Below are 23,318 nucleotides of genomic sequence, written 5' to 3' on the forward strand. Positions count from 1 at the left end.
GCCAAATTGGATTCCTGCCAAACTATAGAACATCCGATCATATCTTCACCCTACAGACCCTAATTGACAAACACGTTCATCAAAACAAAAGCAAAATCTACGCATGCTTTGTAGATTTCCAGAAGGCTTTCGACTCCATCTGGCATGACGGTTTATTCCTGAAACTTATCGAAAGCGGGGTAGGAGGGAAAACATATGATGTAATTAAATCAATGTATACAAACAACAAATGTGCAGTTAAAATTAGAGACAAACAAACAAAATACTTCCCACAGGGGCGGGGGGTGACGCAGGGCTCGCCAATCTCACCGACACTCTTTAATATTTACATTAATGGATTGGCAAAACTACTTGAACAATCTACAGCACCCGGCCTCACCCTATATGAATCCAAGGTTAAATTCCTCCTCTATGCAGACGACCTGGTTCTGCTGTCACCAACTAAGGAGGGTCTACAGCAGAACCTGGACCTGCTGGAGTCGTACTACAATAAATCCCCAAAAAACCAAAGTCCTTGTGTTCCAGCAAAGATCCAAACATCAGGGACCCAAAATAAATTTCACAGTAGGAACAACCAAAATTGAACAAACCACTAACTACACATACTTGGGCTTAAAAATCAGTTCTACAGGAAACTTCAAACTGGCTGTGAATGAACTGAAAGAGAAAGCAAGAAGGGCTTTCTATGCCATCAAAAAATCAATCCAAATAGAAATCCCAATTAGCATTTGGCTCAAAATTTTCAAATCAGTAATTGAACCAATTGCACTCTATGGCAGTGAGGTGTGGGGACCGCTAACACAACAAGAATTTGCAAAATGGGACAAACACCCAATTGAGATCCTACATGCAGAATTCTGTAAAAGTATCCTCCGGACTCAAAGGAAAACCGTAAACAATGCATGCAGGGCGGAACTAGGCCAATATCCATTAATAATAACTATCCAAAAAAGAGCCACTAAATTTTGGAATCACCTACAAATGAGCAACCCCCAATGCTATCACTACGACGCCCTGAAATGCCAAGAGCTGACCATAAAGAAGAATACCCTCAGTCAACTAGTCCTGGGACTCAGTGAAGTAACTACTAACAATACTAACAATAACCAGCCCCAGGACAGTGACAGGGTAACACAAAGAATTCGGCCCAACACAATCGTCGCTAAGCAAAAGGAAAAATATCTGACATATTGGGCAGAAACAACAAAAACCCAAAGCAAACTCAATTGCTACTTGGCCCTAAACAGACAATACAACATAGCTGATTACCTGACCATGGTAAAGGATAGCAAACTGAGAAGAACCTTGACAAGGTACAGACTTAGCGAACATAGCCTAGCGATCGAAAAAGGCAGACACAGGCTGCCAAGAGAAGACAGGATATGCTCTCACTGCAGTCAGGGAGTAGTGGAGACAGAGATGCACTTCCTCACAGCCTGTGGAAAATATCAGGGATTCAGGGAGAATTTCTACCAAAAATTCTCACAAATATGCCCTGAATTCAGAAATCTGAATGACAACCAAAAACTCCCATTCCTACTGGGGGAGGAGAGAAGCTGTGTAACACTGGCGGCACACTATGTTACAGCTTGCCATGAACAGAGGGACAAACAGTAAACTAAGAAAAGAGTATATATAAACAAGGCGAATGTATATTTATACACTCAGGGATATACCTGTTTATACACTGTATGAATAGAACTGCGTTTATGTGTTCAACCATAAATGTATTTTGATGCTTTGGCAACATAAGATGTACCTTATCATGCCAATAAAGCGATTCGAATTTGAATTTGAGAGAGACTGGGAGTGAGAGAGAGAGAGTGGGAGTGTGTGAGAGAGAGAGACTTGGAGTGAGAGAGAGAGAGAGAGAGAGAGAGAGAGAGAGAGAGAGACAGACAGAGAGAGACGGAGTGAGAGAGAGAGAGAGAGAGAGAGAGAGAGAGAGAGAGAGAGTGGGAGTGAGTGTGTGAGAGAGAGAGAGAGAGAGACTGGGAGTGAGAGAGAGAGAGAGAGAGACTGGGAGTGTGAGAGAGAGAGAGTGAGAGAGAGAGAGTGGGAGTGTGAGAGAGAGAGAGTGGGAGAGAGAGAGAGTGGGAGTGTGTGAGAGAGAGAGATTGGAAGTGAGAGCGAGAGAAAGAGACTGGGAGTGAGAGAGAGATTGGGAGCGTGAGAGAGATTGGGAGTGTGAGACAGAAAGAGAGAGAGACTGGGAATGTGAGAGAGAGAGAGAGACTGGGAGTGTGAGAGAGAGAGAGAGAGAGAGAGACTGGGAGTGTGAGAGAGAGAGGCAGTGTGAGGGAGAGAGAGAGAGAGAGAGAGAGAGACTGGGAGTGTGAGAGAGAGTGGGAGTGTGTGAGAGAGAGAGTGGGAGTGTGTGAGTGAGAGAGAGAGAGAGAGAGAGACTGGGAATGTGAGAGAGAGAGACTGGGAGTGTGAGAGAGAGAGAGTGGGAGTGTGTGTGTGAGAGAGAGAGAGAGTGGGAGTGTGTGAGAGAGAGAGAGAGTGGGAGTGTGAGTGTGAGAGAGAGTGGGAGTGTGTGAGAGAGAGAGAGAGAGAGAGAGACTGGGAATGTGAGAGAGAGAGAGAGACTGGGATTGTGAGAGAGTGTGAGTGGGAGTGGGAGAGAGAGACTGCGAGTGTGAGGGTGAGGGAGAGGGAGAGAGAGAGAGGGAGTGTGAGGGAGAGAGAGAGAGAGAGAGAGAGAGAGAGAGAGTGGGAGTGTGTGAGAGAGAGAGACTGGGAGTGTATGAGAGAGAGAGAGAGAGAGAGAGAGAGAGAGAGACTGGGAGTGTGTGAGAGAGAGACTGGGGGTGTGTGAGAGAGAGAGATTGGGAGTGAGAGAGAGAGAAAGAGAGAGACTGGGAATGTGAGAGAGAGAGAGAGAGAGTGAATGCACTAAAAGAAAAAGCCCGAAGAGCCCTATATGCAATAAAAAGAAAATTCTACAACATCCAAATCCCAATCAAAATCTGGCTCAAAATATTTGACAGCATAATCCTGCCCATTGCGCTGTACGGTAGTGAGGTATGGGGCCCGCTCAATCACCATAGCTACACTAAATGGGAAAAACACACAATAGAAGCCCTACATGCAGAATTTTGCCGAAGCATTCTTCGCACCCAAAGGAAAACACCAACAAATGCATGCAGAGCCAAACTAGGCAGATACCCACTGATAATAAACATCCACAAACGAGCACTAAACTTCCTAAATCACCTCAAATCTAGCTCCCCAGACACCCTTCATTTTAAAGCCTTCCAGACCCAAGAGCTAAACCCAGAAAAGAGTCCCCTGAGCCAGCTGCTACTGAAACTAAGTACTCCTACTCAGCCAGACCCTGACCAGTCCCAGACCAACACTGCCGTCCAAACACCAATCCGAGTGAACCAAATCATTAAACAATGCAAAGAAACCTACCTGGAACATTGGAACAAAATAACCGAAAGCCAAAGCAGATTAGAATGTTACCGGGCCCTAAAAAGAGAATATAAACTGGCAGACTATCTCTCGACCATCAGAGACACAAAACAGAGACAGACCCTCACCAGGTACAGACTAAGCGACCACCAACTGGCAATTGAAAAAGGAAGATACAAGAAATCCTGGCAGCCTAGAGGGAATAGAATATGTGATCAATGTCTGGCCGGCGAGGTTGAGACAGAGATGCATTTCCTCCTAAAATGCGAAAAATTCAACACAACAAGAAACATATTATTTGACAAGCTCAGCCAAACAACCCCAGATTTCAAAGAATTGGATGACCTGTCAAAATTAAGATTAGTCCTGGGAGGAGACAGACCATACCTTGGTGCCAAATATGTAACATGTCACAACCTGAGGACTGTTTAAAATTAATACTGAATATATCCAACGATGTTCAACGACTGTTTAAATTAATATTGTTTAAACTAATATTGTATGCACCCAACGAAGGTCAAAATTGTTTGACACCTACAGAATGTTGGAAAACTGTACTTTTTGTTATGTAAGCTTTGGCAATATGGTTCCCTGTAAACTTTCATGCCAATAAAGCATTTGAATTGAATTGAATTGAATTGAGAGAGACAGGGAGTGTGTGAGAGAGAAAGAAAGAGTGGGAGTGTGAGAGAGAGAGAGAGAGAGAGAGAGAGTGGGAGTGTGAGAGAGAGAGAGAGAGAGAGAGAGAGACTGGGAGTGTGAGAGAGAGAGAGAGAGAGAGACTGGGAGTGTGTGAGAGAGAGAGAGAGAGAGAGCAGAACTAGGCCAATATCCACGAATAATTACTATCCAAAAAAGAGCCACCAAATTTTGGAAACACCTAAAAATGAGCAACCCCCACTGCTATCATTACGAAGCCCTGAAATGCCAAGAGAGGACCATGAAGAGATTGGGAGTGAGAGAGAGAGAGAGATTGGGAGTGAGAGAGAGAGAGATTGGGAGTGAGAGAGAGAGAGATTGGGAGCGTGAGAGAGAGCGAGTTTGGGAGTGTGAGGGAGAGAGAGACTGGGAATGTGAGAGAGAGAGAGAGAGAGAGAGAGACTGGGAGTGTGTGTGAGAGAGAGAGACTGGGAATGTGAGAGAGAGAGAGAGAGACTGGGAGTGAGAGAGAGAGACTGGGAGTGTGTGAGAGAGAGAGTGAGACTGGGAGTGTGAGAGAGAGGGAGTGTGAGAGAGAGTGGGAGTGTGAGAGAGAGACTGGGAGTGTGTGAGAGAGACTGGGAGTGTGTGAGAGAGAGAGAGAGACTAGGAGTGTGTGAGAGAGACTGGGAGTGTGTGAGAGAGACTGGGAGTGTGTGAGAGAGAGAGAGAGACTGGGAGTGTGAGAGAGAGAGAGAGGGAGTGTGAGAGAGAGAGTGGGAGTGTGAGAGAGAGAGAGAGAGAGACTGGGAGTGAGAGAGAGAGACTGGGAGTGTGTGAGAGAGAGAGAGAGACTGGGAGTGAGAGAGAGAGAGAGAGAGAGACTAGGAGTGTGTGAGAGAGACTGGGAGTGTGTGAGAGAGAGAGAGACTGGGAATGTGAGAGAGAGAGAGAGGGAGTGTGAGAGAGAGAGTGGGAGTGTGAGAGAGAGAGAGAGAGAGAGAGAGAGACTGGGAGTGAGAGAGAGAGACTGGGAGTGTGTGAGAGAGAGAGAGAGAGACTGGGAGTGAGAGAGAGAGAGAGAGAGAGAGAGAGACTGGGAGTGTGAGAGAGAGAGAGAGGGAGAGTGTGTGAGAGAGAGAGAGAGAGTGGGAGTGCGAGAGGGAGTGTGAGAGAGAGAGAGAGATGGAGTGTGTGAGAGAGAGAGACTGGGAGTGTGAGAGAGAGACTGGGAGTGAGAGAGAGAGACTGCGAGTGTGTGAGAGAGAGAGAGAGAGAGAGAGAGAGACTGGGGGTGTGTGAGAGAGAGAGAGACTGGGAGTGAGAGAGAGAGAGAGAGAGAGAGAGTGGGAGTGTGTGTGTGAGTGAGAGAGAGAGAGAGAGAGAGAGAGAGAGAGAGAGAGGGGGAGTGGGAGTGTGTGAGAGAGAGAGAGAGAGAGAGAGAGTGGGAGTGTGAGAGAGAGAGAGAGAACCAAATTTTGGAAACACCTAAAAATGAGCAACCCCCACTGCTATCATTACGAAGCCTTGAAATGCCAAGAGAGGACCATAAAGAAGAACACCCTCAGTCAACTAGTCCTGGGACTCAGTGAAGCAACCACTAACACTACTAACAATAACCAGCCCCAGGACAGTGACATCGTAGCACAGAGAATTCGATCCGACACAATTGTCACTAAGCAAAAGGAAAAATACCTGTCATATTGGGCAGAAACAACAAAAACCCAAAACAAACTCAATTGCTACTTGGCCCTAAACAGACAATACAACATGGCTGAATACCTGACCATGGTAAAGGATAGCAAACTGAGAAAAACCTTGACAAGGTACAGACTTAGTGAACATAGCCTGGCGATCGAAAAAGGCAGACACAGACAGGCCCGGCTGCCAAGAGAAGACAGGATATGCTCTCACTGCAGTCAGGGAGTGGCGGAGACAGAGATGCACTTCCTCACAGCTTGTGGAAAATATATCAGGGCATCAGGGAGAATTTCTACCAAAAATTCTCACAAATATGCCCTGAATTCAGAAATTTGAATGACGACCAAAAACTCCCATACCTACTAGGGGAAGAGAGAAACTGTGTAACACTAGCGGCACACTATGTTACAGCTTGCCATAAACAGAGGGACAACCAGTAAACCTAAGAAAAGAGTATATACAAATTATACGAATGTATATTTATACACTCAAGGATATATCTGTTTATACACTGTATGAATAGATCTGCATTTATGTGTTCTACCATAATGTTTTTCGATGCTTTGGCAACATAAGATGTACCTTACCATGCCAATAAAGCAATTTGAATTTGTGAAAAAAAAAAAATTTGAAATTTGAGAGAGAGTGGGAGTGTGTGAGAGAGAGCGGCGAACGAGGCACAGCCCGAGCGGCGGCTGGGATAGAAAGCCCGGGAAAGGCCCGAGGAGCCAGGCCCAGAGACCTCTGAGGAGGAGGGGAGCAGCCCGAAGGCACCGGGCAAACCAATACAGTGAGAACAGGGCCCAGGGAGGGAGCCTGAAGCCAGGGAAAGGCCCGAGGAGCCAGGCCGAGACAGAGGCCCAGAGACCTCTGAGGGGGAGGGGAACAGCCCGGAGGCACCGGGAATCAGCGACCCACAGAACTCAGACCAGGACAGTGAGTACGGGGCCTGGGAAGGGTGAACCCGGGAGCCGAGGCCCAGGGACCACGGGGTCGGAGAGGGGAAGCAGCCCGGAGGCAACGCGAAACAACCTGGAGAGCGAGCGGGTCCGTGGCCTGGGAAAGTCCGCGAGCCGAGAGAGGGAAACACCAAACCCGGGGCCCCAGAAAAGTTTACTCTAAGGTCAGCAAGAATCTTTACTATTTCTGCTAAAAATGAACGAGTCAGAGGAGCCGCAGCAGCTCCCGTGGCGCACTGAGAGCAGCTCCTTCCAGCTTCCCCCCAACGTAAAAAAAAATGAAAAAAAAATCGCTCAAGCATAAGCAGCTGAGAACGAAACCAGAAACACTCTTTGCTGACTGGTACATCACTGGGAACATGAGTAATCTCATTTTTTACTCAGAGCAGCCAGCAGCTTGCATCAAAACAATAAACATACACTATCCCAAGGTCAAGCAGGAAAAAACCACGAATGGGTCCAAACTGAAAATAAAGAAATCAGTGGACCCTGGTAGCGAAACCACGACGGTCAACATGTACAGAAACGGTACAATAATGGTGCAAGGCAACCTCAAAGACTTTGAAACGGCCTTCCAGAAACTGAGAGAAATAATTGAGAAAGGAAAGACTAGCCCCAGGGTAACTACCAGGGAAAAAGCCATTCCCCCCACCACTTACAACAACTCACCTGGAGTAATTCAACCGGGCCAGGAAGTGAATGAGCCCTCCAGCTCCGACAACCTCATGGTACATTTGACCAGCCCCAGCGGAAATATCAGAGAGGAAGCCACACACGCTCCCCCTACCACCTCCAGCTCACCAAGAGAAAAGCAGCCTAGCCAGGAAGTGAGTGAGCCCTCCAGCTCCGACCAGACACACACCCTGAGACCCCACAGCCCGGTACAACTAAAGGAGAAATTTAACCAGCTGGAGATACAGCTGGTTAAACTTACAAAGGAGGTCCTTAAAATGAAAACCGACCAAGAAAAGATCATTTCAGCAATAAAACAGGAACAAGAACAAGAGAGGGAGAGACACAGGAGGGCTCTGAACTTACTTCAGAAGCAGGTGAAAGAGCTGCAGAAAGACAAAGAGAGACACAGGGGAGAAAGAGCAGCATTACCCAGCAGCCAGAGGCTAGAGATAAGACAGTACAGAGCCCGACTGGGCAGCTACACTCACAATGAACAACAGCAGCAGACCCACAATACAGGGGGAGCCACACAGACCGACCAGCACACTGAAACCCAGTCTGCCCCCACCACTTTGGAACCACAGCCGAGCCGCTCACAAGAGGAACGCTCACACCAGACACGACCACCCTGGTCCAACACACAACCGGGGAGTCCAGATGAAAGCCACAAACCAGTAAACACCAACAAGGCTGACATCGTAATCCTCATAGACTCAAATGGGAAATACCTATGGGAGAAAAGGCTCTTCCCTAGACGTAAAGTAGAAAAGCTCTGGTGCCCAACAACAGACAGAGCCCTAGAATGGCTGACCAAAACCCAGTTAGGCTCCCCCCAACACATAATAATACACACTGGCACAAATGGCCTAAGGGCCCAGCAGGAAAGGGTAGCAACATCGCTCGGATCAGTGATCAAGAAGGCAAGCGACACCTTCCCAAATACTAGAATCACTGTTTCCACACTATTGCCGAGAAGAAACTTCAACAACAAAATAATCCACGAGATAAATGCAAGCATAGCAAGAGACTGTGAATTAAAACATAACGTGCACCTGGCCCAACACCCCACCCTCGATGTGGAATGTCTTTACGACAAAGTCCATATCCACAGGAACTGAATGTCGGTCTTTGCGAAGGACCTGAAGGACGTCGCTTTTAACCGGGTCCACACCCAGATCCCAAAAAGACCCCCCCCCCGATCAAAGACCAACGGGATACAGACCAGGACTACTACAGAGACCATCACCACACCAACCGGGACCAGAGAGGATCCCCACGCACAACAACAATGTCGGACCTGCACCACTCATGTACTACAGGGGAACAGGACCACCCCCAGCCAGGCAGAGGGAGAGGTGCTCAGAGCGTACGCAATACCATAAGCAGAGACAATCCACTAAGAGACATAATGCAGGCGATCAGCAGCATCCACTCCTGCCTTATGGACCAGAAAAAAATAAGGACTAGTTGTTAGAAAAAGTTGTAACCAATTATCCTCAGCATTTATAGACAATTGAAATGTTCTTTTTTCCCCATTTAGACACGACAAACACATATTACTATTTATTATATTCTAACCCATCACAGTAAAAGATCAATTTTAGCATGAAATCCTTATATATCTCAACCTGGAATATCCAAGGTCTACGCTCTTCTATGCTTGGCATGAAGAGTGTGACCCCAGAGTTCCTAGATGAGATTAAAGATCTAGATATTATCTTTTTTTACAGGAAACCTGGTGTAGAGGAGAAGGGCACACTGGCTGTCCCATTGGGTACACAGAGCTGGTGGTCCCCTCCAATAAACTGCCAGGAGTAACCCAGGGCAGAGAATCTGGAGGCATACTGATTTGGATTCAAGCAGAGCTTAGGAGTTGCATTGAATTTGTGGAAAAGGGCGAAAACCACTTATGGCTCAAAATTAAGAGGGGCATCATCTCTAGCATGAAAGATGTTTTCATTTGCACACTCTATATCCCCCCGACAGAATCCCCGTACTTCAAAGAGGACACCTTCTCCAACATAGAGAGGGAGATTATCCAATTCCAGGCCCAGGGAAATGTGTTGATATGTGGGGACCTCAACTCAAGAACGGGAGAAGAACCAGACTTCACCAATAATCACGGGAATAATTACATATTTGGGAATAACCACTTTGATCTCCCTTCCCATCCACTGCGACAAACAGACAAGTGCTAACGGAAAACAGCTCCTGCAGCTCTGTCAAAGCCTGGGTCTGTACTTTGTCAATGGTAGGTTATTGGGAGACTTCTTAGGAAGATCCACCTATTGCTCACCTCTTGGCTTCAGCACCGTAGACTATATGATTACAGATCTAGACCCATCCTCTTTCAGAACATTCACAGTCAAACCACAAACAACACTGTCAGACCACAGTCAAATTACTGCATATCTTGAAAGGACAGAAACAACCAACACAGAAACACAACCCAGTAAACTGTACAACATTAAAAAATCTTACAGATGGGCCAAAAACAGCACGGAAAAATACCAGAAAGCAATTAGCAACCAAACAACTCAAGCTCTCTTGGACACCTTTCTGGAAAATACATACACACACAATAAAGAAGGCGTAAACCGGGCAGTGAATAACCTAAATAATATTTTTGATAATTTGGCATCAATGTCAAACTTGAAAGTTCGAAAGAACAAACCCAAAACAAAAAACTACGAAAAATGGTTTGACTCCGATTGCCAGAACATGAGGAAAAAACTCAGAAAAATATCAAACCAAAAACACAGACAACCAGAAAATGAGGAATTACGCCTTACTTATTGTCAGGCACTAACACAATACAAAAACACACTCAGAACCAAAAAAGAGCAGTATATTAAGAATACACTCATCTCCCTTGAGGAATCCATTGATTCCAATTGGAATACATTACACAAAAAACAACACGACGAATTGGCCATTCAAAACGGAGACACATGGGAAAACCATTTTGAAAAATTATACCAGAAAAACACACTAAGCCCAGAGCAATACCAAATATGCGAAAAACTGGCAAAGCTAGAATTTGCCATAAAAGATAACCAAAACCCGATAGACTCCATAATATCTGAAAAAGAGCTAATTGAAAAACTCAAGGTCCTGGACCTGCGACCAGGAAAAGCTTGCGGTGCAGACGGCATCCTAAGCGAGATGATTAAACACACGGACGATAAAATGAAATTGGCTATACTGAAACTCTTCAAATATCTGGAACAAAGGACTCATAACGCCCATATACAAAAGTGGGGATAAAGTTGACCCAAATAACTATCGAGGCATCTGTGTAAACAGTAACCTGGGGAAGGTTTTCTGTAGTATCATAAACAAAAGACTTATAAACTTCCTTGAGGAGCACAATGTCTTGAGTAAAAGCCAAATTGGATTCCTGCCAAACTATAGAACATCAGATCATATCTTCACCCTACAGACCCTAATTGACAAACACGTTCATCAAAACAAAAGCAAAATCTACGCATGCTTTATAGATTTCCAGAAGGCTTTCGATTCCATCTGGCACGACGGTCTATTCCTGAAACTTATCGAAAGCGGGGTAGGGGGAAAAACATATGATGTAATTGAATCAATGTATACAAACAACAAATGTGCAGTTAAAATTGGAGACAAACAAACAAAATACTTCCCACAGGGGCGGGGGGGTGACGTAGGGCTCGCCAATCTCACCGACACTCTTTAATATTTACATAAATGAATTGGCAAAACTACTTGAACAATCTACAGCACCCGGCCTCACCCTATATGAATCCAAGGTTAAATTCCTCCTCTATGCAGACGACCTGGTTCTGCTGTCACCAACTAAGGAGGGTCTACAGCAGAACCTGGATCTGCTGGAGTCGTTCTGTCAGACCTGGGCCCTGACAATAAACCCTCAAAAAACCAAGGTCCTCGTGTTCCAGCAAAGATCCAGACATCAGGGACCCAAAATAAATCTCACACTAGGAACAACTAAAATCGAACAAACCACTAACTACACATACTTGGGCATAAAAATCAGCTCTACGGGAAATTTCAAACTGGCTGTGAATGAACTGAAAGAGAAAGCTCGAAGGGCTTTCTATGCCATTAAAAGATCAATCCAAATAGAAATCCCAATTAGCATTTGGCTCAAAATTTTCAAATCAGTAATTGAACCAATTGCACTCTATGGCAGTGAGGTGTGGGGACCGCTAACACAACAAGAATTTGCAAAATGGGACAAACACCCAATTGAGATCCTACATGCAGAATTCTGTAAAAGTATCCTCCGGACTCAAAGGAAAACCGTAAACAATGCATGCAGGGCAGAACTAGGCCAATATCCACTAATAATTACTATCCAAAAAAGAGCCACCAAATTTTGGAAACACCTAAAAATGAGCAACCCCCACTGCTATCATTACGAAGCCTTGAAATGCCAAGAGAGGACCATAAAGAAGAACACCCTCAGTCAACTAGTCCTGGGACTCAGTGAAGCAACCACTAACACTACTAACAATAACCAGCCCCAGGACAGTGACATCGTAGCACAGAGAATTCGACCCAACACAATTGTCACTAAGCAAAAGGAAAAATACCTGTCATATTGGGCAGAAACAACAAAAACCCAAAGCAAACTCAATTGCTACTTGGCCCTAAACAGACAATACAACATGGCTGATTACCTGACCATGGTAAAGGATAGCAAACTGAGAAAAACCTTGACAAGGTACAGACTTAGTGAACATAGCCTGGCGATCGAAAAAGGCAGACACAGGCAGACCCGGCTGCCAAGAGAGGACAGGATATGCTCTCACTGCAGTCAGGGAGTGGTGGAGACAGAGATGCACTTCCTCACAGCTTGTGGAAAATATCAGGGCATCAGGGAGAATTTCTACCAAAAATTCTCACAAATATGCCCTGAATTCAGAAATTTGAATGACGACCAAAAACTCCCATACCTACTAGGGGAAGATATAAACTGTGTAACACTAGCGGCACACTATGTTACAGCTTGCCATAAACAGAGGGACAACCAGTAAACCTAAGAAAAAAGTATATATAAATTATACGAATGTATATTTATACACTCAGGGATATATCTGTTTATACACTGTATGAATAGATCTGCATTTATGTGTTCAACCATAAATGTATTTTGATGCTTTGGCAACATAAGATGTACCTTATGCCAATAAAGCGATTTGAATTGAATTGAGAGAGAGGGAGACAGGGAGTGGGAGGGAGAGAGAGAGAGACGGAGGGGGGGAGCGAGAGAGACAGATGGGGGAGCGAGAGCGAGACGGGGAGGGAGGGGGAGAGAGAGACGGAGGGAGGGGGAGAGAGAGTCGGGGAGGGGGAGGGAGAGAGGGCGGGAGAAGGAGAAAGGGAGGGAGAAGGAGACAGGGAGGGAGGTGGAGAGAGAGGGAGGGTGGAGAGAGAGCGACGGAGGGAGGGGGTGAGAGAGAGACAGGAGGGGGAGAGAGGGAGACAGGAGGGGGAGAGAGAGACGGAGGGAGGGGGAGAGAGACGGAGGGAGGGGGAGAGAGAGAGACAGGGAGGGAGGGAGAGAGAGACAGGGAGGAAGGGGGAGAGAGAGAGACAGGGAGGGAAGGGGGAGAGAGAGAGACAGGGAGGGAGGGGGAGAGAGAGAGACAGGGAGGGAGGGGGAGAGAGAGGGAGGGAGGGGGAGAGAGAGAGACAGGGAGGAAGGGGGAGAGAGAGAGACAGGGAGGGAAGGGGGAGCGAGAGAGACAGGGAGGGAAGGGGGAGAGAGAGAGACAGGGAGGGAGGGGGAGAGAGAGACAGGGAGGGAGGGGGAGAGAGAGACCGGGAGGGAGGGGGAGAGAGACGGAGGGAGGGGGAGAGAGAGAGACAGGGAGGGAGAGAGAGAGACAGGGAGGGAGAGAGAGAGAGACAGGGAGGAAGGGGGAGAGAGAGAGACAGGGAGGGAAGGGGGAGAGAGAGAGACAGGGAGGGAGGGGGAGAGAGAGAGGGAGGGAGGGAGAGAGGGAGGGAGGGAGGGGGAGAGAGGGAGGGAGGGGGGAGAGAGAGAGAGACAGGGAGGGAGGGGGAGAGAGACAGGGAGGGAGGGGGAGACAGGGAGGGAGAGAGAGTGTGACCGGGATGGAGAGGGAGAGACAGGGACAGAGATAAACAGAGGGGAGACAAAAACAGAGTGGTGGAGAGGGCTGTTCAGAGGGAATGACAAAAAGGCGCTGTGGCAACGATTGGTGTCCCCCTGTCTGTCCCTCCCCTCCCTCCCTGTCTCATCCTGCGCCGCCATTCAATAAGATCATGGCTGAACTTCTACCTCAACTCCACTTTCCTGCACTATCCCCATATCCCAAGGTTCCAAAAATCTATCGATCTCAGTCTTGAATATACTCAACGACTGCGCAACCACAGCTCTCTGGGGTTGACAAATCCAAAGATTCACAAGCCTCTGAGTAAAGAAATTTCTCCTCATCTCAGCCCTAAATAGCCGACCCCTTCCAAAAGTGAAGAGGGGACGGGAAGATGTGTTTGTTGATGGGATCATGTTGGAGGCGGTAGAAATGGCAGAAGATGATCTGTTAAATGCGGAGGCCAGTGGAGTGAAAGGTGACTATTCAGGGAGACAATCAACTTGTGATGCGATCAGCTTCACTTCAGCATTTTATTCTGGTCTCTGCAGATTTCGGAACCAAATGAATTTGATATCATGATCACCGTCCCTGTTAAAAGGATCGAGTTTATGGAGGTGGATTCTGAAGGTGCTTTCTACCAAGTGGCATTTAAGCGAAATCCAGGTGCCAACCCTTTGGATCAATTTGTTTGCGATGGAATGCTGTCAGCTGAACAAATGCTTTGTCACCTCAGGAAACTCATAAAGCAAGCAGCAAAATCACTGTCAGGTTGGTATGGAGTTATGTTCGTATCATTTATACCTTGCTCCAGTGCAGTGCAACTTCTGCACATTAATTGGATCAATGCGTTTCTGCACTAAATTTGGCCACTTCCTATTCCCTTCTGAAGGCTCGTGATGAGAGTCCTCCTTGGCACTTCATCCAAGAGCTTAAATGATGGCTGTTGGCAGGCGATTCATTATTGGGCAGCATCAGAGCAGAGACTAATCCTGTACTTACCTGACATGTGCTGTTGGCGGGAGGAGGGTGGGAGCGGGGGCGGTGGCAATCACTGGATACCAGTCGCAAGTGGGAGACCTTGCTGACTTTTCTCTTCCCAGGCTCGGGAACACATTGTAGTGCCTGCTCTACCACCCTGGCTGGGATCTGCTAACTCGGCACAGGCCTGTGCCTGGGACCTTCTTCCTGTATGGCTTAGTACTGCACCAGGCCTGGTCTACTGGTTTTAATTTTAACCACTTCTGTGTCACACACACTGGACTCACACAAGGGGTAGTGGAAATCTGGAACTCTCTCCCAAAAAAGGCTGTAGCTGCTTGGGATCAATTGAAATTTTCAAGACTGAGTTTGATAGATTTTTGTTGGGTAAGGGTATCGAGGGATATGCATCGGAGGCAGGTAAATGAAGTTGAGGTGCAGATCAGCCATGATCTAATTGGATGGCGGAACAGGCTCAAGGGACTGAATGGCCTCTTCCTGTTCCTATGCTCCTCTAAGTCTTCCTAATGGGACAGGGAGCTGACCACAGCCACTGACAGTCACCACCTCTGGTTTGGGTTCCACTCGATGACCACTAGCAATTCATTGTGGAAGAGAAACTTTGAATGCCAGTAAATGTGTTTCATGTTAATGGCCTGGCTCCTTCACTCTGAGATTATGTGATCCAGGACAGTTATCATTATTTACAGCACCCCATAGTTAGAAAATGTACTGCTTTGAAACGCATTTTTGACAGGATACCATATAAAAGTGGAAAGGAAAAAGCCAGGATGTCCCGCTGTGACCCTTCAGATCGAGGAGGAGGACCATCTGCTGATCTCGCTGGACATGGTTTTAGCTCTGGAGGTTCACTCACAGAGCTGGCCAAGTAGCACCAACGATGGTCTGAAGATTGAAGACTGGTTGGGAAAGAAGGTCAGGAGGGAGTTCAGAAATGAACCTTTTTACCTCGTGCCAAAGCAGCCACTTGATGCGACACAAGGAACCCGAACTCAATCACACAAAGGTATTTACCTGTTACACCTGTCTCATTTTAAACTAAACGGTAACAGGAGATACAGAAAAACCTTCCATATACACAATAGGACAAACCCTCCATATACACAACAGGACAAACCCTCCATATACACAACAGGACAAACCCTCCATATACACAACAGGACAAACCCTCCATATACACAACAGGCCATTTTCTGTATTTATATCTACAAAAAGTGCCAGATGGTTAAGAGTTTAAGGGGTGATTTTCCTCAGATCTTCTCCCATAACTTGACCAGAAACTCAGTTAGGTACGTAAACGGGGTTTCCACTGAACTTCTGCCAAAGTTAGTGGGGGAAGTCCCATGGAAGGTCACACCACAAGTGTTCTCAGCAAGACCAGTCAAAACATAGGAGTTACATAGGAGTTGTGGATCTGGAGATGTCTTTTGCAAGAATATTCTAGGAGGAAGTTATTACACCTCATTCCATAAGCACAGCAGGAGTTGCCAAGGCCTAGAGCTCTATCCAAGCAGTATCCGGCTACACAAATCCTTATACTGGAGCCTACAACAGCAGACTACAGGGAAATGAATGGTGGGACAGGGAGAGTGCGAGCAGCACAGCTAATAACTCTGATCTGAACCTGAACTTTTAACTATGTTTTAATCATTACAGAAATGTGGCGGATTTCATTCTCACACATTGAGAAGAAGATGCTCCTGAACCATGGCAGCTTAAAGACCTGCTGTGAGAGTGGATCACCTAAATGCTGCAGGTTAGATTCCTTGCCTATTGCTGTACTGTGTAAACTTCTGTCTGCTCCCATCTACTTATTTTCTCTCTCTGTACCAAGTGATACGAGGCTGGTGATGCTAGTAGCTAAGGTGCTTTGCAAATCCGCATGAATTCCTCTGTCTGCTGTTAACAGAGACCTCATTAAACACATTTGAGGTTTGTCTGCAGGGCTTTCACGGGGTGGAGACAGTTATACTCGCAAACACTCGAGGGCAAGTTTTCCGAATTCATGCTCCTAATGCACAACCAGGAGGGCAGATCAGGGAAGAGTGGGGAGTGAGTGTCTTGGGTGAGGCTCCACACTGGGAGCATGCATTTGTAGCATTGGCTCCAAGCTGTAATGTTCTTTGTAGAGCTCCAATTCTGGCCCTTTGCGCATCCCCGATTTTAATCGCTCCACCATTGGCGGCCGTGCCTTCAGCTGCCTAGGCCCTAAACTCTGGAATTCCCTCCCTAAAACTCTCCGCCTCTCTACCTCTCTTTCCTCCTTTTAAGACGCTCCTTAAAACCTACCTCTTTTGGTCACCTGTCCTAATACCTTCTTGTATGGCTTGGTGTCAAATTTTGTTTGATAACGCTCCTGTGAAGCACCTTGGGAAGTTTTACTACGCTAAAGGCGCTATATAAATGCAAGTTGTTGTTGTAGCGGCACTGACTCGACAGTGGTACAGTTTCAGACCTACCATGCCCACACGCATTTTGATGATGAGTGCCGGCAGGCTCTTCACCGTGGGAATACAATAGCCAAGCCTGATCCTCTACTTCTTCAACTTGAACACATACGTACATAGGTCATTGGTAGTGATGAGAAGCGGGATTTCAGGGTGATTTTGCTCTCTCTAGGTTACTGCGCCTGCTGACATCAGCTAACTTGGTACAGAGTGGTCCATAAGACTCAAGGCCAAACTCTGCATTCACCTACCATGCCATCTAAAGTACTGAGCCACACGGACCAATAGGTTCCACATTTGATTTCCCTGAATTAGTTGATGTGTGTTAGAGCAACAATGGGATGCTATAATTGGGCTCTGGGCTGGCGAGGAGTAAAACAGCCAGGATTGCCATCTCAGGTTACTATCCAATACTCCTGCTGCAGTGAGTGCAGACGTGGGCATGGTGGGACTCGGCTTTGTCCTGCCACATGGTTGGGTGACCTGCTGGTACTAACTGTCTAGGCTGATCCATGAAGAATGGCAGGTTGGGTGAGGTGCGAGAGGGCGGTTGGCACTTGTGGAACCATTGCCCCTGTGAGTCAGGGAAGATGGCAGAAAGTTAGCACAAAAAAAAATGTAGACTGAAAACTGCTCTAATTTTTATAGGAAATCCTGTCTGAAGCTTTTGAAAAACCTCATTCAAAAACTGAAGGAGAAGAATCCTCGCAAACTATCAAGTGTCTGCTCGTACCACGCAAAAACAACTCTGCTCCACGCATGTGTCAAAAGACCCAAAGATGAAATGTGGTCCTTTGAAAACCTTGGTATCTGCTTTCTCCAGCTCTTGGACAACTTCATTGATCACCTTCAGAGATTGAACCTTCCTCATTTCTTTGTCCCCTCCTACAATCTCTTCAACTCACGTTTATTTGATTTAAAAAGCAGAGATGAGCTGCTGCGCCTGATTGAAAGTGAAAGAAACAAAGGCTTTCCAATCTTCATAGGTCCATCTAACGGCACAACAGTCACATGCGATTCAGCTTGAGATAAATATAGGTGGCAGGAGAAGTTGAGAAGGCTTTTTTTTTAAAAAACATCCAGGATCCTAGGCTTTATAAATAGAGTACAAAAGCAAGAAAGTTATGCTAAACCTTTATAAAACACTGGTTAGGCCTCAGCTGGAGAATTTCAGGAAGGATGTCAATACCTTGGAGAGGCTGCAGAGAAGATTTACTAGAATGGTACCAGGGATGAGGGACTTCAGTTATGTGGAGAGACTGGAGAAACTGGGATTGTTCTATTTAGAGCAGAGAAGATTATGGGGAGATTTAATAGAGGTTTTCAAAAATATGAGGGGTTTTAATAACGTAGATAGGGAGAAGCTGTTTCCACTGGCAGGAGGATCAGTAACCAGAGGACAAAGATTTAAGATAATTGGCAAAAGAACCAGGGGGGAGACGGGGGAGAATGTTTTTTACTCAGCGAGTTATGATCTGGAATGCACTTCCTGAAAAGGTGGTGGAAGCAGATTCAATAGTAACATTCAAAAGAGAATTGAATAAATACTTGAAAAGGAGAAATTTACAGGACTGAGGAAAGAACCGGCACAGACACGATGGGCCGAATGGCCTCCTTCTGTGCTGTAAGATTCTATGGTTCTATCAAATGAGAACCTGATAGGTTTATGCAATATATTTTGAACTGATCTGGATCAAACACTAAAATCCTGCTCTTGGGAGCAAACACTGCGTGATTTATTGGGGTCAAACCGTGTTCAAACTATTGAACGTCATACAAAGATAAATGCATTCAAGCACAATTGTGCAGTAGGAACCTCAGGGAGATTATTAGAAGAGCAGGAACTTGGTTAAATCTATCTGTATTTAATATTTTGTTTGTGCTGTAATTTCTATGTAATTCTATTAAACCTTAGGCCCGCTCACACTTTGTTAGCGTTTCCCATTATGCCCACATTTGCTGCAGTGCCACCACTGGTGGGAGGGTGTCATTACAGTGACACTAGTTTACGTAGGCAGTTTCCATCATAAATGTGGACATAGGATATTATAAAGGAAATATATAAAAGTAAGGACAGAATGGGTACTGGATTACATTGTACAAGCACTGACATAATTATCACCTGCCCCTGAGCCACATTCCACCTGAAGACCACACTTGGTCTGGACTTCCTCTGTGTAATGTCATGGGACATTTGACTAATATGCTGTTAAAAATCGTGTAGAGAACACACTTCCTGCCCACAAACCTTGCTTCTGGTTGTCCGGTTTTCATCATGCTTTCCTATCAACATTTCCGATTTATTTTGTCACTGTCATGATGTAGTTACAGGCTCTGCCGCAAGGTGGCTGAGAAGCAAGTTTCTGAACTCTCTTTCCCAACCCCCCTCCATGTACTGTATAAAAGGATCTCCTCCTGTCTGTTTATTGGACTGAGTGTTAGTTTTACAGTCTCAAGTAAAATAAAACCAGGAAAAGTACAGTGCTCCAATTGGTATCTGGAAGAGGAAAGATAGATTAATTTTATTATGAGTGGATTCACGAAATTATGCTTTTTATGTCATTCCTTTGGTTCTGTAGTTTATAATATAAAAACAAAGAACGATTCGATGCATCACTCTGTGACAACTCTTAGCACTTTGTTATAGTTCTAAGGAGAAATATTGTTTACTTTACATAAACTTGTGATTTTAACTTTCTCAATTGTTTAAATAAAATGTATTAAAGGGGAACCTTAAAGTGTATATGTAAATTACTGGTGATGAAAAAATGAAAACTTATTTACTTTGACTTTGTATCAGTTACTGGTGCAATATTGCAATAACAAACCATTCCACCTCGAGAGCGAAAATGAACAACCATGCGGGTCATGCCATGCCTGTCACACCTTGTCCCATCATGCCTTGTGCCATCACACAGTGCCATTACACCATGACAGTCACACAGTGCCTTTACACCTTGTGCGTCACACCGTGCCATCACAGCTTGCCCTCCTACCTTGCCAGGCCCATGAGATCGGATGCTGGCACAAAAGTTAAATAAATGCAATACTAATGTATTCCCACAGATAAGGAAAATTAAAGGCTTCTTTTGTGATGTTCTGTAAACCTTACCTGTACCCTGTCTAACCATGAGGCTTTGTTTTACTCATTTACAAGTAGTAGGCGTTGCTGGCAAGGCCAGCATTTATTGCCCATCCCTAGTTGCCCTTGAGAAGGTGGCGATGAGCCGCCACCTTGAACCACTGCAGTCCGTGGTGAAGGTACTCCCACAGTGCTGTTGGGGGGGGTGGCGAAGGGTGAGTTCCAGGATTTTGACCCAGTGACAATGAAAGACTGGCGATATATTTCCAATTCAGGATGGTGTGTGACTTGGAGGGGAACTTGGAGGTGGTGGTGCTGCTGCTGCCCTTATCTTTTTAGGTGGTAGAGGTTGTGGGTTTGGGGGTGCTGTCAAAGAAACCTTGGCGAGTTGCTGCTGTGCATCTTGTAGATGATACACACCGCAGACACAGTGCACTGGTGGTGGAGGGACTGAATGTTTAAGGTGATGGATAGGGTGCCAATCAAGTGGGCTGCTTTGTCCCGGATGATGTTGAGCTTCTTGAGTGTTGTTGGAGTTGCACTCATCCAGGCAAGTGGAGAGTATTCCATCACATTCCTGACTTGTGCTTTGTAGATGGTGGAAAGCCTTTGGGGAGTTGGGATGTGAGACACTCGCTGCAGAATACCCAGCCTCTGACCTGCTCTTGTAGCCACAGTATTTGTTTGATCAGGTATCTACCAAAACTCGCTTTCACAGCTACATCTCTTTCCTCAGCAACTGTCTCCGACTCCAACTTATTCCACATGGTATCCAACTGAAATTCCACCCTTCATGTTTTGGATCCACCCAGGATTACAGATATCTCCGAGATATTCAGCGTTCCTCGAACCACTGCTCTTGCTGCATCCTGAGATCCACGCTCAATGCCATGCGTCGCCACATGCACACTCTCGACCTCTCTCTTCAGCAGCACCGACTCACTCTATCTCAAAGCTGTCCTGGTCTGCAGTTCCATTTCATCCTTCGCCTCATCCAGCGCTTTAACAAAAACTTTTTTTCTTCCTTTCCAGTGTCGAGGATTGCAAGCTTCAACAACTCTTGGATACCAACGCCCCTCCGGATCATTCTTTCCCTTCACTTTCCTCTACCCCATCCCTTCTTCCAATCTCACCCCCTGCCGTGTTTTCACTATCCCCTCTGACCTTACCCTGTCTGACCCCGAACGATCAGTCCTCAGTAAAGGCCTGAGCTTCATCCCCTTAAGCCCCCACCTCAGTAAATTTTGAGCTTGGCAAGACGCTGAGCTCTTTTTCCGTCGCCTTCGTCTCTGTGCATACTTCTTTGTCCAGGAGTCATCCCCCGCACAGCTGACCCTTTCTCCCGTTTTCAGAATTCTCGTTCTACCTGGACCCCGCCCTCTGGCCTCTTAACCTCTCTAGATCTTTTCATTGCAAACTGCCGGCATGACATCAGTCATCTCAATTTCACTGCTCCCCCACTCACTCCAACCTACCTCCCTCTGAACTTGCAGCACTCCAGTCTCTCAGATCCAACCCCAACATTGTCATTAAACCTGCTGACAAGGGTGGTGCTGTTGTTGTTTGATGAACCGACCTCTACCTAGCGGAGGCTGAATGCCAAATCTCTGACACCTTCTTACCTCCCCCTGGACCATGACCCCACTACCGAACATCAAGCCATCGTTTCCAAGACTGTCACCGACCTTCTCCTCTCTGGAGATCTTCCCTCCACGACCGCCAACCTCCTAGTTCCTCAACCCCGCACAGCTCGTTTCTACCTCCTTCCCAAGATCCACAACAGGACTGCCCTAGTAGACCCATCGTTTCAGCCTGTTCTTGCCCCACGGAACTTATCTCTTCCTATCTCGACTTTTTCTCCCCTTGTCCAGTCTCTTCCCACCTACATCCGCGACTCTTCTGACGCCCTCCGCCACTTTTCCAGTTTCCTGGCCCCAACCGTCTCCTTTTCACTATGGACGTCTAATCCCTCTATACCTCCATCCCCCACCAGGATGGCCTGAGGGCACTCTGCTTCTTCCTTGAACAAAGGCCCAACCAGTCCCCATCTACCACCACCCTCCTCCATCTGGCTGAACTTGTTCTCACATTGAACAACTTCTCTGACTCCACTCACTTCCTCCAAATTAAAGGTGTTGTTATGGGAACCCGCATGGGTCCTAGCTATGCCTGCCTTTTCGTGAGATATGTGGAACATTCTTTGTTCCAGTCCTACTCGGGTTTCCGATACATTGATGACTGTATTGGTGCCGTTTCCTACTCTCGTCCTGAACTAGAAAATTTCATTCACTTTGCCTCCAATTTCCACCCTTCCCTCACCTTCACATGGTCCAACTCCAACTCTTCCCTTCCCTTCCTCGACTTCTCTGTCTCCATTTCTGGGGATAGGCTATCGACAAACATCCACAAGCCCACTGACTCCCACAGCTACCGGGACTACACTTCCTCCCACCCCGCTTCCTGCAAGGACTCTATTCCATTCTCCCAGTTTCTCCGTCTCCACCGCATCTGCTCTGATGATGCCACCTTCCATGCTAGTACTTCCAATATGTCTTCCTTTTTCCTCAACCGAGGATTCCCCTCTACCATGGTTGACACGGCCCTTGACCGTGTCCATTCAATTGCCTGCACCTTTGCTCTCACCACTTCCCCTCCCTCCCAGAACCACAATAGAGATCCCCGTCCTCACCTTTCACCCCACCAGCCTCCACATAAGAACATAAGAAGTAGGAGCAGGAGTAGGCCATACGGCCCCTCGGGCCTGCTCCGCCATTCAATAGGATCATGGCTGATCCGAATCTAGACTCACGTCCACTTCCCTGCCCTCTCCCCGTAACCCCTAATTCCCTTATCTGCTAGGAAACTGTCTATCTCCATTTTAAATTTATTTAATGTTGCAGCTTCCACAGCTCTCTGGGGTAGCAAATTCCATAGATTTACTACCCTCTGAGTGAAGAAGTTTCTCTTCATCTCAGTTTTGAAAGGGCAGCCCCTTATTCTTAGATTATGCCCCCTAGTTCTAGTCTCACCCATCAGTGGAAACATCCTCCCCGCATCCACCCGATCAAGCCCCCTCACAATCTTATATGTTTCGATAAGATCGCCTCTCATTCTTCTGAACTCCAATGAGTAGAGTCCCAACCTACTCAACCTTTCCTCATACGTCAACCCCCTCATCTCCGGAATCAACCGAGTGAACCTTCTCTGAACCGCCTCGAGAGCAAGTATATCTTTTCTTAAATATGGAAACCAAAACTGCACGCAGTATTCCAGGTGTGGC

At 46.6% G+C, this 23,318-nt stretch overlaps 1 protein-coding gene across 1 annotated transcript; it reads left to right on the forward strand.

Moving 5' to 3' along the window:
* The first annotated feature begins 13,542 nt into the window (after positions 1-13,542).
* On the forward strand, positions 13,543-19,702 carry LOC147112400 (cyclic GMP-AMP synthase-like). Its single transcript, XM_085996629.1, has 4 exons — positions 13,543-14,278; positions 15,246-15,515; positions 16,166-16,265; positions 17,605-19,702. Exons 1-4 carry the CDS (start codon positions 14,086-14,088, stop codon positions 17,981-17,983), a joined length of 942 nt encoding a protein of 313 aa, XP_085852755.1. The 5' UTR covers positions 13,543-14,085; the 3' UTR covers positions 17,984-19,702.
* The last annotated feature ends 3,616 nt before the right edge of the window (positions 19,703-23,318 follow it).

Source organism: Somniosus microcephalus, chromosome 9, assembly GCF_052327205.1.
Source record: "Somniosus microcephalus isolate GS21.2 chromosome 9, FLI_Smic_1.0, whole genome shotgun sequence".
Classification (NCBI taxonomy): domain Eukaryota; kingdom Metazoa; phylum Chordata; class Chondrichthyes; order Squaliformes; family Somniosidae; genus Somniosus; species Somniosus microcephalus.

Bases quoted from the DNA above. Each gene is read 5' to 3' on its own strand.
- LOC147112400 (XM_085996629.1), top strand. From the start codon at position 14,086: ATGATCACCGTCCCTGTTAAAAGGATCGAGTTTATGGAGGTGGATTCT. The intron at 14,279-15,245 runs GTTGGTATGGAG...CATTTTTGACAG, and splicing joins AGCAGCAAAATCACTGTCAG to GATACCATATAAAAGTGGAA. The intron at 16,266-17,604 runs GTTAGATTCCTT...TAATTTTTATAG, and splicing joins GGATCACCTAAATGCTGCAG to GAAATCCTGTCTGAAGCTTT.